The sequence below is a fragment of the Chenopodium quinoa genome, unplaced genomic scaffold, assembly GCF_001683475.1.
Source record: "Chenopodium quinoa cultivar QQ74 unplaced genomic scaffold, ASM168347v1, whole genome shotgun sequence".
Classification (NCBI taxonomy): domain Eukaryota; kingdom Viridiplantae; phylum Streptophyta; class Magnoliopsida; order Caryophyllales; family Amaranthaceae; genus Chenopodium; species Chenopodium quinoa.
The window spans coordinates 1450089-1462505 of record NW_018744311.1 but is presented as its reverse complement, the minus strand read 5'-3'; the positions used below and the strand labels follow the sequence as shown (position 1 = coordinate 1462505).

General features: G+C 34.6%; 1 protein-coding gene across 2 annotated transcripts; it reads left to right on the top strand.

The window, feature by feature from the left end:
* Positions 1 to 944: 944 nt before the first annotated feature.
* On the top strand, positions 945 to 12210 carry LOC110696014 (xanthine dehydrogenase 1-like). 2 transcript variants are annotated; one of them, XM_021873276.1, is made up of 14 exons: positions 945 to 1471; positions 2951 to 3050; positions 3442 to 3550; positions 4362 to 5870; positions 6237 to 6479; positions 6603 to 6917; positions 7058 to 7297; positions 8638 to 8922; positions 9068 to 9289; positions 10019 to 10180; positions 10283 to 10417; positions 10501 to 10737; positions 11165 to 11338; positions 11771 to 12210. In XM_021873276.1, exons 1-14 carry the CDS (start codon positions 1333 to 1335, stop codon positions 12011 to 12013), a joined length of 4113 nt encoding a protein of 1370 aa, XP_021728968.1. In that variant the 5' UTR covers positions 945 to 1332; the 3' UTR covers positions 12014 to 12210. The 2 variants fall into 2 exon arrangements, with proteins under 2 accessions (XP_021728968.1, XP_021728969.1); XM_021873277.1 differs by lacking the exon at positions 945 to 1471 and having other exon boundaries at positions 2951 to 3046.
* Positions 12211 to 12417: the final 207 nt, after the last annotated feature.

The window sequence follows — 12417 nt, the reverse complement described above, 5'->3', positions numbered from 1 at the left end:
TCGGGTCATTTTTTGACATTCTTTTCAAAACTGAACTAAGTACGTGGGGTGACTCTCGGGGTCATATAAGGTGGTTTGAAACCATATTACACCTATAAAAATGTTTATAAAGTACCAAAAATGAGTTATATTTCTATTTTGAAATTTTGGAATATAATGAAATGTTGTATTAGTCTAAAATATATTTTTAAAATGTTAATTTATTAAAAAAAATTACTCAAATTATATTGAATATATACATAATGTGCATTAAAAACCGTGAAGATCAAAATATATATTACTATCGAAAAGAGACATATGTATTATTAATTTATTATTAACATAACTTTTTCAATTATTTTATACTCCGTATAAGATACAAATTACATTTAGTAGATCTATTTGACGCTCTATACAAATAAATACAAGTTTATCTTCTAAATAATAAAGTGACAAAATTGTAAATAAATTAATATATTTTTTTAATAGGTGTAGCTAATATATTTACATACATGTCATACTATGTAATCCATACTGACTACACTTTTTTTTTTTTTTTGTTAATTTACTTGTAATTTTGTCTTTTAATCCATTTTTTTTAGGGATTATTTAATAACTAATGGACATTTAGCAATATCGATAACGCCAATAAAGATAATGAGTATAAAAAGGTAGGATAAGGATGGGGGAAGGAAATTAAATTATGTTACCTATTGTTTGCCTTTGGTATGTTTTGGGAAGTAAATTGGGATGAGTAATAAAATTACTTAACTATTGTTACTAATCTTTTCATTTTAGTCCCAAATCTTATACTTGCCCCCTTGTCTTTTATTTATTTTTTATATTTTTTTATTACGGAAAATCGAGAAGCAAATTATTCAATGAGGCCTAATAAGCTATTATAAAAAGGATATATGAATAGATGGATTACTCCATTTTTTATTCATGGGATATAATAATACAATGCATTATTATTTCCTATCCCACTATATTTTTTTTTGGTGGACCTATCCCACTATTTATCCACAAGTACAAACAAACATAATAGGTAAGAGTTGTTTCTTGTTTTTAAAAAAAAAAGAAAAAAAAAAAAGATTAGAAAACAAAAGTACGATTTACGAAGTATGAATTAACTTATTCCGTGTTCATTTTTTTTTTCTTTTAACATCCGATCTCATCAAATTTCATCACTTTCTTTTTATTTGGTCGAAACTATACTAGAAACTCTCAATTCACTTACTCATTGTTCATCCAATTTTGTATATTTCTTTCTAAATTTAATTATTTCTTTTTAATTTGGAGATTTGATTTAATTTTGGAGAATATTCATAGTGATATTCTGAAAGAAAAAAGATGGGATCTTTGATGAGTGAAGAAAAAGTTGGAATAATCGAAGAAAAAGAATCATACGAAGCTATACTTTACATCAATGGTGTTCGTAAAGTTCTTTCTGATGGTTTAGCTCACTTGACTCTTCTTGAGTATCTCAGAGGTATGATAATACTAATTTTTATTCTCTAATTTTGTTTTTAATTTGTTATTTTAATTGTATATTTTGAATATATTAAATTGAAGATTGTATTAAATTCTGTATTTTGTAAAGTTTATGATCATGAGTTATGCTGTTGTTAGTTGTAACGGTGCTTTGTTACTGAGCAATGATGTTTGACTTTTGATGAATTTTTATGGGAAAACATAGAATTGTATGATTGTTACCTTAAAATTAAGGAATTTAGCTAAATGATAGGCCCTTACTCCCTGGTTTCAAAAATTTGTGTCGGTTTCGGGTTTTGAAGTTGAATTTTGATCAAGTTATCCTCAAATTTGAAAGGAGTAGATGATAATTGTAGAATTATGTTAACTTTAACTGTATCATGAAATGAAATCAAAGTGGTTTTGCATTAGAAGGTTTTGATTGAGGTGTGTTGGAGAAAATGATTAAGAAAAAAGAATCAACTTTACCCTTTTAGCCAAAAGAAATTTAGCTTTTCCCTTTTTCTCTAAAGAGGGACAATCCAATAAAATTATGCTTCCTTTTTTTTTTTTTTTTTTTTTTAAAAAAAAGATTTATTAATCATTTATGAGCCCAAGAATTCATCCATTTTCTTTAGTGCAACTTTTTTTTATCACATAGATTAAGACCTTCAATTGAATAAAGTAAAATATCCTGCAAGTGAGGTTTGTTGGAGAATAAATATGAGTTTATGACATGAAGGCAATATAGAGTAATTGGTTTAATGCAATTTTCTGGTTACGATTCTTGTCTTGCAATTTACTCGGTTTCATTTTGCATAGTAGGACTTTCTCTAATGTATCAAATACCAACCATTTTTTTAAGCAAGCTACCACCCCAATACCCTAGTGAAGGGATGGACATATTTTGGCACTCGATATATTGTGCAAATGAATATTATACTCTGATTACTTCATGGAAAGTTGACAATATATCCATCTACTATGTTGAGTTTCTTTCTCATCCATATGATTTTTTCCTTCAACCCCTTATCATACAATGAAGAAAACAAACATAGGGTGGGCAACTGTAAGCCTACCTAGTAATTTGTTATGCATAGTTTGATGCATTGAGAATGCAACTGTAATCAAGCTTAGAGCCTTAGATAGGGAGCAATCTGTTTTTCTTATCTCCTATGGCAGTGGAAAGGGGAGGAGAAGCAGGGAAGAGACTGTGTGAGGGAGAGGTGAATCAAGGGAAGAGAAAGAAAAAGGAGCTGGGAAAACCAAATGAAATAAGGAGGATTACCTATATCCGATGACAAAATAGGCCCAAAGGATCTCTGTTGTTCAATTTCATAGTGTCATACACTAACACCTTCAAAGTGGCTGAGGGATTTTTTAACTTCTTTATTTACCAATCTTGTGATTTGGCTTTAAGTATTATGTAGTATTATTTTTCTGTTGCTATTTGATTTGTTGTTGATTAATGATGTTGTGATCAATGCTTTTGGTGCAGATCTTGGCCTAACTGGGACAAAATTAGGCTGTGGTGAAGGAGGTTGTGGTGCTTGTACGGTTATGGTCTCCTACTTTGATCAGCTGCACAAGAAATGTGTGTGAGTCTCTGCAAAACAAAATTATCTGCTTGTTTGCTCCCAACGTAAATTAATTATAAGAAACTTAAGTGGATACTGTCCCCGTCATCTGTTTACTATGCTCACATATGTCTACAGAATAATATTAAAAATGGCAAACTAATATTATGGTGTGAAAAGCAGCTGTTATTTTTAGGGCTATGAGTGAATGTAGGGAGCATTGAATCATATAAAGCCATTCTGATAGTAGTTACGTCTGTTTGATATTTGGCATAGCTGCACTTTGTTCTAGCAGGATTATGACATCACTCCATGTGGGTCGAGCATCTTTTTTTCATAAATGTCGCATCTATAATGGTTGACAAACCAAATTAAAGAGATTGTTTCAATTTCTTATTTTTTCCTCTAACAGGCACCATGCAGTTAATGCATGTTTGGCTCCACTGTACTCTGTAGAAGGAATGCATGTAATCACAGTGGAAGGCATTGGAAATCGTAAACTTGGCTTGCATCCCGTGCAGGTTCAATTCTTTCCATTTTATATGATTTCATCTAAATAGGTGCATACTTCATACATCATTATAATTTATAAGTACCCCAGAGCTTTTCAGATGCTGAGTTGTTTTGCAAGCTCTCCATTGAACAACCTTGAGGAAAGGATACTTAAAAATGAAGGATTTAGCATATCCTTACTCACGGCTAACTTCCTATCCTATTCTATATTAGATAAAGAAGATGCGGAGTTGATTTGCCTGATAGACTATTCCCCCATCCCAAATTTAAATTTTGGTAAAGATAGACAAATGTTTCTAAAACGAAAACCAAATTTTAACCGGGTGTTGTTCTTTTTCTTATTGAGAATTTACTCTGTACATGAATATATTTCTGGTTGGGTGATTGTGAGAAATAGGCAAGGCAGGGGAAATCCAAAGTTATGCCCTCTAGCATTATTGGTCCATACTTACAAATAAACTCCGCATGGGTCTATAAAATTTTAGTGTTTGTTCTATTAACCTGATTTTTACTTATTTGAACTTGTCAAAACTTATTTGACATTATTAGAACTTAATTTAGTTGTAAATTGAACTTGGACAGCCCTTATTAACCCTTATCAAATCTTATTGGAACTTATTTATCCAAAACTTATATCATTTGAACTTTCCTGAAGAAAGTGAAAATAAGGTGAACAAACAGGCCCTTAGTGTTAATTTTTCAGCTTTTGTTTATCTAAAATTCCTTCGTTGACAGGATAGCACTTTCCTGACTAATTTTAATGAGGAAAAAGAACTGTTTTGCAACTTTTCTGTTATTTATTATATGTCATCTTTGCAGGAATCATTGGCAAGCTCACATGGCTCCCAGTGTGGATTTTGTACTCCTGGATTTGTCATGTCCATGTATGCTTTATTAAGATCCTGTCAAACTCCTCCAACTGAGCAGCAAATTGAAGAAAGTTTGGCAGGGAATTTGTGCCGTTGCACAGGTTATAGGCCAATTATTGATGCCTTCAGAGTTTTTGCTAAAACCGATGACATGATATACACTGGTGCTACCTTGGCAGATCGTCTAGGCAATGAGTTCGTATGTCCATCTACTGGTAAACCCTGCTCTTGTGGATTGAAATCTGATTGCAACTCTGATAATATGAAGGAAAGCGGGGCATGCAATAAAAGTTACAAACAACTTTCTTATAGTGATATTGATGGTAGCAAATACAATGATAGAGAGCTTATTTTTCCTCCTGAGCTATTGCTAAGGAAATCTACCTTTTTAAGCTTGAGTGGTTTTGGTGGGCTTAAGTGGTATCGACCTGTTTCACTTCAACATGTTCTAGAGTTAAAAGCCAAATATCCAGAGGCAAAGTTGGTAAATGGTAACACTGAGGTTGGAATCGAAATGAGGCTGAAGAGGTTGCAGTATAAAGTTCTTGTGTCAGTTGCACAGGTGCCTGAGTTAAACATCTTACATGTGAAAGATAACGGATTGGAGATAGGGGCTGCTGTGAAACTGTCTGAGCTTCTGAGTGTTCTTAGAAGAGTTTCTTTAGACCGTGCTGCTCATGAAGTATCATCTTGTAATGCTTTTATTGAGCAAATAAAATGGTTTGCTGGAACTCAGATAAGAAATGTTGCATCTGTTGGTGGCAATATATGCACTGCTAGTCCAATATCAGATTTGAATCCTCTTTGGATGGCTACCGGAGCAAAGTTTCACATTATCAATAGCAAGGGAAACATTAGAACAATTTTGGCAGAGAACTTTTTCTTAGGGTATCGTAAGATTGATTTGTCAAGTGATGAGATTTTACTATCAATACATTTACCATGGACAAGGCCTTTTGAGTTTGTGAAAGAGTTTAAGCAAGCTCATCGTAAAGATGATGATATTGCATTAGTAAATGCCGGGATGCGTGTTCACCTTGAGAAGAAGAACGAAGAATGGCTTGTTTCAGATGCATCAATTGTATATGGAGGGGTTGCTGCTGTTTCTTTTTTTGCGTCAAAAACAAAAGATTTTCTCATAGGAAAGAGTTGGAACAAGGAGTTGCTAGATGGGGCCTTAAAAGTCTTGGAGGAGGACGTGTTACTTAAGGAAGATGCACCAGGTGGGATGGTGGAGTTCAGAAAATCTTTGACATTAAGTTTTTTCTTCAAATATTTTTTGTGGGTATCTCGAGAATTAGATGTAAAGACAACTTTGACAGAGAGTGTACCTCCATCATATCTGTCAGCAATACAGCCATCCCATAAGCCACCTGTGATTGGGAGTCAGGACTATGAGATTGTCAAACATGGGACAGCTGTAGGATCTCCCGAGATGCATCTATCTGCAACACTTCAGGTGTGCAACAATATTTTGGGAATATCCCTTCGCAGAGATTTATTTGCTTTAAAATATTTCTATTTTGGTGTGTGGGTTTGTGTGTTGGGGCTTTTTTTTTTTTTTTTTTGGGGGGGGGGGGGGAGGGGTGGTTAAGGATCAGGATTGTGGTTAATGCACTAAACCTTTTTTTTTTTTTTTTATTACAACTGGTCGTTCATTATAAAGTTATTGGCTGAAGTTGGCATCATTAATGTAATATAATTTTAAATGTGAAGTGCTTGGTAATTTTAAATGGTTATTCCTATTTATTCAATCATGTTATCAAGCTAGATTTTATACATTATACCTAGCGCTCTTACCATATTCTTCTGTCACTCTTTTTAGGTAACAGGCGAGGCAGAATATGCTGATGATATAGCAATGCCACCTAATGGTTTACATGCTGCATTGATCCTGAGTAAAAAGCCTCATGCCTGCATAGTCTCAATTGATGATTCCGGTGCAAAGTCTTTACCTGGCTTTGAAGGCATATTTTATGCCAAAGATGTCCCTGGGGATAATTTTATTGGGCCCGTGGTCGCTGATGAGGAGCTCTTTGCTTCAGAATTGGTAACTTGTGTGGGCCAGGTAAACTCCAATCTTACTGAACTTTTGAGTTCATTTTATCGGTTATTAGCTCATCCAAAAGAATTTGATACCTCTTTTGAATCTTATTTAGGCAGCTTTTGACTAGTATCTGTGAATTTACAGGTGATTGGCATAGTTGTTGCCGATACCCATGAAAATGCAAAACTAGCAGCAAGAAGCGTGCATGTGGAGTACGAAGAGCTGCCTCCTATTTTATCTATAAAAGATGCAATTAAATCTAGAAGTTTTCATCCTGGCTCAGAGAGGCAATTCAAGAAAGGTGATGTTGATCTCTGCTTTCAATCAGGTGAGTGCGACAGGATCATAGAAGGTGAAGTACAAGTAGGTGGTCAGGAACATTTCTACTTGGAATCAATGAGCAGTTTAGTGTGGACCATGGACAGTGGTAATGAGGTCCATATGATCTCATCTACTCAGGTATCTATCATACTTAAGTTGCTAGTTTCTCCTATGCCCTATGAATAAAATTTTAAATGTTTAATTTTTAAATGTCTTCTGCATGAAATTTTTCTTTATTTTTTTGTTTATTAGTTCGCATTATAATAATCCCTCTGCAGGCACCTCAGAAGCACCAGAAGTATGTCAGTCACGTACTCGGTCTTCCTATGTCAAAAGTAGTTTGCAAAACAAAGAGAATTGGTGGTGGATTTGGTGGCAAGGAGACAAGATCAGCTTTTATTGCTGCTGCAGCTTCTGTTCCATGTTATCTGTTAAATCGTCATGTAAAACTCACCTTAGACCGAGATGTAGACATGATGATAACTGGACAGCGTCACAGCTTTCTTGGAAAGTATAAGGTACAGTTTATTTTCTCTAGTTGGCTAATACAACTATTTTGTTAAGCTGTGATTGACATGCATGTTGGAGACTTTGTAAACATAAACAATCCTTAAAAAGCCTCACACATTAGATTATTATTCCACCAAACAGCATCTTCATTCCAAATGAAAAGCTCCAACAAACTTTTACGCTGTTTGTGCATAAACAAAGATAATTCTAAATTTGGTTTTTGAAATGGACTGAAAGGAGAAGAGGAGGGAATTAAATGGATTATGGTGTTTTAAAATTTCAAGATCAAAGTGGTAGTCACCAGAACCTCAGATTAGTGATCAAGAATATTTGCAACCTGTAAAAATTGCATTAATAAATTACCTCCATACTTTTCCAATGATGATTAAATTATCAAGTTTTTAGGTGCTGATTTTTGCTTCATGCCAATGAAGCAATGATTTGTGCTCATAACTTATGCATAGCAATGGTAGGACTATGGTATGGGTTATGTAGTATGTACTATTAGTCTATTACAGCCAATTTAGCAGCAGGTAATAAATGGCAGTAATGGAAATCAATTTTAAGTGTAATTTAGTTTGGAAAACAACCTACATGGGATTATAATCTCATCCCATTACCATTACCATTCATTACCACTTGGGAAGTGATATTAGGTGGGAATGGAAATTTATGAAGAAAAATAAAAAGATTTGGGGGTCATCTTGAGTTATCTTGGGAATGAACATTGACTTTCTTTCTGAATTTACATACAAATCCATTCCCATTACCACTGTTTATAACTATTACCTAATGGGCCATTAAGATAAAGGAAGTATTGGACCACAACATAATGTACTAGAAGAAACAAGATAGGCACACCACAAAATTAAGGGGAATATCCCTTTCACAAGTACGTGGAAATTTTTATTTCAAAAAAAAAATTAAAAAAAAAAGTAAGTGGAAATTTTACACTATGGGACAATATTACACTAACCATAGAGAGAAACACCATGAGAAATCTATGGGATCAGACTCTAAATTTTACAAACTTCACAATAAGGGGGGTATTATGATGTGTGTGTGTGTGTTTTATTTATTTTTATTTTATTTTATTTTATTTTATTTTTTTGCATCACAGTTAATCAACCATGTGCCATTGGTATGTGATTTAATTGATTTCAAGTGAAAAGTTGTCTTGCTTTCAGTCAAATATGGATGATTTTGAAACCCTAGCATCCTTGTCTCACTCAATTTTGTATGTGTGTAGATTGACAGTTCTTTATGAAGATAGCCTCTCTATGAATTTGTTTCACGGATCCTGATATTAAACATTTTTACTTAATTGATGTTATGTATCACTGTACAGGTAGGATTTACAAATGAGGGGAAGGTTCTTGCTCTGGACCTTGAGATTTATAACAATGCTGGAAATTCACATGATCTCTCTCTTCCTGTCCTTGAACGTGCAATGTTTCATTCGGACAATGTTTATGAGATACCTAATGTTCAGATTAATGGAAATGTTTGCTTCACTAATTTTCCAAGCAACACTGCGTTCCGTGGATTTGGTGGCCCTCAAGGGATGCTTATTGCTGAAAATTGGATCCAGAGGATAGCCATGGAGCTCAAGAAGAGCCCAGAGGAGATCAGGGTAAGACTAACTGCTGTATATGTTTTTATTGTGTGAGGCACTGAGGCTTTGCTTACAAAATATCATCAGTTTTGATGAAATCAACATTTTGTTTGTGAATATACTTGTTGAGTTCTAAATAATTCTCAAATTTGTGCTGTCTTAGGAAATAAACTTCCAAAGTGAAGGATCAATATTGCATTATGGCCAAGCTCTTGAGCATTTCACATTGCGTGAGCTGTGGAATCAACTCAAATCATCATGCAACTTTCCAAAGGCACGTGCAGAGGCCGATGAGTTTAATGTTCAAAATCGATGGATAAAACGTGGAATTGCTATGATTCCCACTAAATTTGGCATCTCATTTACAACCAAATTTATGAATCAGGTAACCTATAATGCAATAGACATTGTGAATTGCCTAACAGTTTTTATACTTGACTACTTGAGAAGCTAATACTTCCTTGGTTTTGGGATGAAACCCTGTTAGGCTTATAAGTGGTTCAACTCTCCTCCACTTAGTGGGCATGACCAGGTCCCTTTTTTTAAAAAATGTCAACACAATTTATTTTTTCGCTCCTGTCGTCTACATTAACCTTAATCAGACCCAGGCATGATGATGATTTTTCTTGTGGGAAGGGCAATATTGGGTACTTCCATGAATTTTGAGGCTTTAATCTGGTTGTATTGAATTCATACCAATGTCAATTGTATGTGGCAATGATTTATTATTCTATTTGAATTAGGTTCTGTGAAATTGGATTCGAATCTTTGGTAGAAAGATCATGCATTACATTTTTATCCTTGATGTGAGCCTGCAAAGTATCCATTCCTGTGTGCATTTTCTATCATTGTTGACTCTACATGTTATCAATTTACCATACACATGCAAGTTAAGGTGACAAGCTTCCCTCCGTTCAATAAAGATTGCCTCCTATAGACTTTTGAGGTTTGATTTACATTTGTCAATAATGTGTCAACATGCAGTGTGATTTTAGATGTACAGAGGATATTTTTTTTAAAAGATTGGCATGTCTATAAAGTGAGTAGGGACTAGGGAGAGGTGTTTCATCTCTTGTTTTTCACTGTTCTTATTTATTGATTGCAATGAATGCAGGCAGGTGCCCTTGTCCAAGTTTATACTGATGGCACTGTACTAGTTACTCATGGTGGTGTTGAGATGGGTCAAGGCTTACATACAAAAGTAGCTCAAATTGCTGCTTCTGCTTTTGACATTCCTCTTAGCTCTGTATTCATATCCGAAACTAGTACAGACAAGGTAACAAGCAGCAGAAGATTTCAAATTCGCATACATAAATATTTTACTGTAGAATCTACAGGCACTTACTTCTATTATGCTGTTTTTGTTTGCGGCCAACAGGTTCCAAATTCATCACCAACTGCAGCATCAGCAAGCTCTGATATGTATGGTGCTGCAGTTCTAGATGCTTGTGAGCAAATAAAAGCAAGGATGGAGCCTATTGCTTCAAAACAGAACTTTTTTTCATTTGCTGAGGTAGTGTGTCTAGATAATAACATACATTTTCCAAAAAAAATTCCTTTTCCTCTAGGAAATGATGACCACTTTGTTTCTTTCAGTTGGCACATGCTTGCTATTTGGAGAGAATAGACCTATCTGCTCATGGTTTCCATGCTACTCCTGATATCGGCTTTGATTGGAAAACTTGCAAGGGAAAACCTTTCAGTTATTTCACGTATGGTGCTGCTTTTGCTGAGGTTGAAATCGACACATTAACTGGAGATTTCCATACAAGAGTTGCAAACATCTTTCTTGATCTTGGACATTCTCTCAATCCGGCCATTGATGTTGGTCAGGTACTTTCCACTGCAGAAATCTCCATCTTAGCTGCTTGGGCTTAATGAATTAGATAGAAGAATGGTTGGAAAATATTGGTAGAAGTTGCATTGTTTGGTTTGGTTTTAACCTATTCAAAATTGGTCTTTGCTTAAAACCTTTATATTTTATCTTCTGTATTTACTTTGAAGAATAGTAAGTAGTGAGTCTTGTCCTCGTTTTAATAAAAAATTAAATGGGGCAAATGTCAGGAGCAATGTTGTTATATGATTGACTGCAGTTGTTTATTAGTTTTGTTTTTACCGTCCGTGTCTTCATGATACTATTGACTCTTGTCGCTTGATTGTGTAGAGCTCAGGATAGTCGCACATTAATCACAGAAAATCAATGCTGAACTTTACATTATATCCTGCATATTCATTTTTGTACAATCCATGTTTATTGCAGATTGAAGGGGCATTCGTACAGGGGCTGGGTTGGGTTGCTTTAGAGGAGCTCAAGTGGGGAGATTCAGCTCATAAGTGGATACCTCCTGGCTTCCTTTACACATGTGGACCTGGAAATTATAAAATTCCATCCCTGAATGATGTTCCCTCAAAATTCAGCGTCTCTCTTTTGAAGGTTTGTACACCTGTCGTTTTCAGTTATAGTGTTAGATGCTTCTATATACATCCCAATTTGTGAGTTATAGAATTGGATCTGTAGTAGGCTAAAAAACCATCTGGTTGATTGAGTATTCTGCCAATAAATCCTTTCCAGTTATTACATACTCTGTAGTATGGCCGTATGGGCCTCACTGCCTCTAAACTCCGGAAGGGCATGGCTGTAAGAAGGAAGCTCGAGCTTGATGCTGATGGTTAAAAATTTGTCTTTTTTATATCGTTATGAAACTTTGTCTCTAGATGAGAAGCATATACATGGCCAAAGTAAAAGTGATCCCATATGAATATTGCTAATATTCCTTGTTTGTTTAAAGTTGTATTTCTGTGTGACACTACAAATAAGAATCTGTCTCAAATATTCTATAACATGCTACTTTTGGCTGATATGCAGGGATCTCCAAATGTTAAAGCTATACATTCCTCAAAAGCTGTTGGCGAACCTCCATTTTTCCTTGCTTCTGCTATCTTATTTGCTATCAAGGATGCAATCACAGCCGCTAGAACAGAAGCAGGCTACAGTGGGTGGTTTCCTCTGGACAATCCTGCTACACCTGAGAGAATCCGCATGGCTTGTACAGATAAAATCACCTCAAGATTTGTTGATTCAAAATTCCGTCCTAAACTCAGTATCTAAGCGCTTAATAAGCTGTGTATGGTACTCAATTAGCTGCTTTTGGCATGTACACAAATCTGTTGGAAGAATATATATAAATATGTAGATTAATACATATAGTCTATGTAATCTATTAAGCTCTATTTTAATTATATACCTTATCTGACAGACCTTTAGTTAACACTGATTATTTATTTATTTATACATTCATTTATTTATTTATAGAAGCACATTGACATATAATCAGATCATGAATGATGAGTACATACAGGCAGGTAGAAAGGAGATAACCTTGCTAAAGTTTATCTTAAACAAAGGTAAACTACATTAGTCTGCATACAACTAGTAGTAACAGCAAACACAAATAAAGATATGCACAAGTCTGAAGTGTGGTTATCATCCCAAGCACTTGAAGGCAGCAGCGA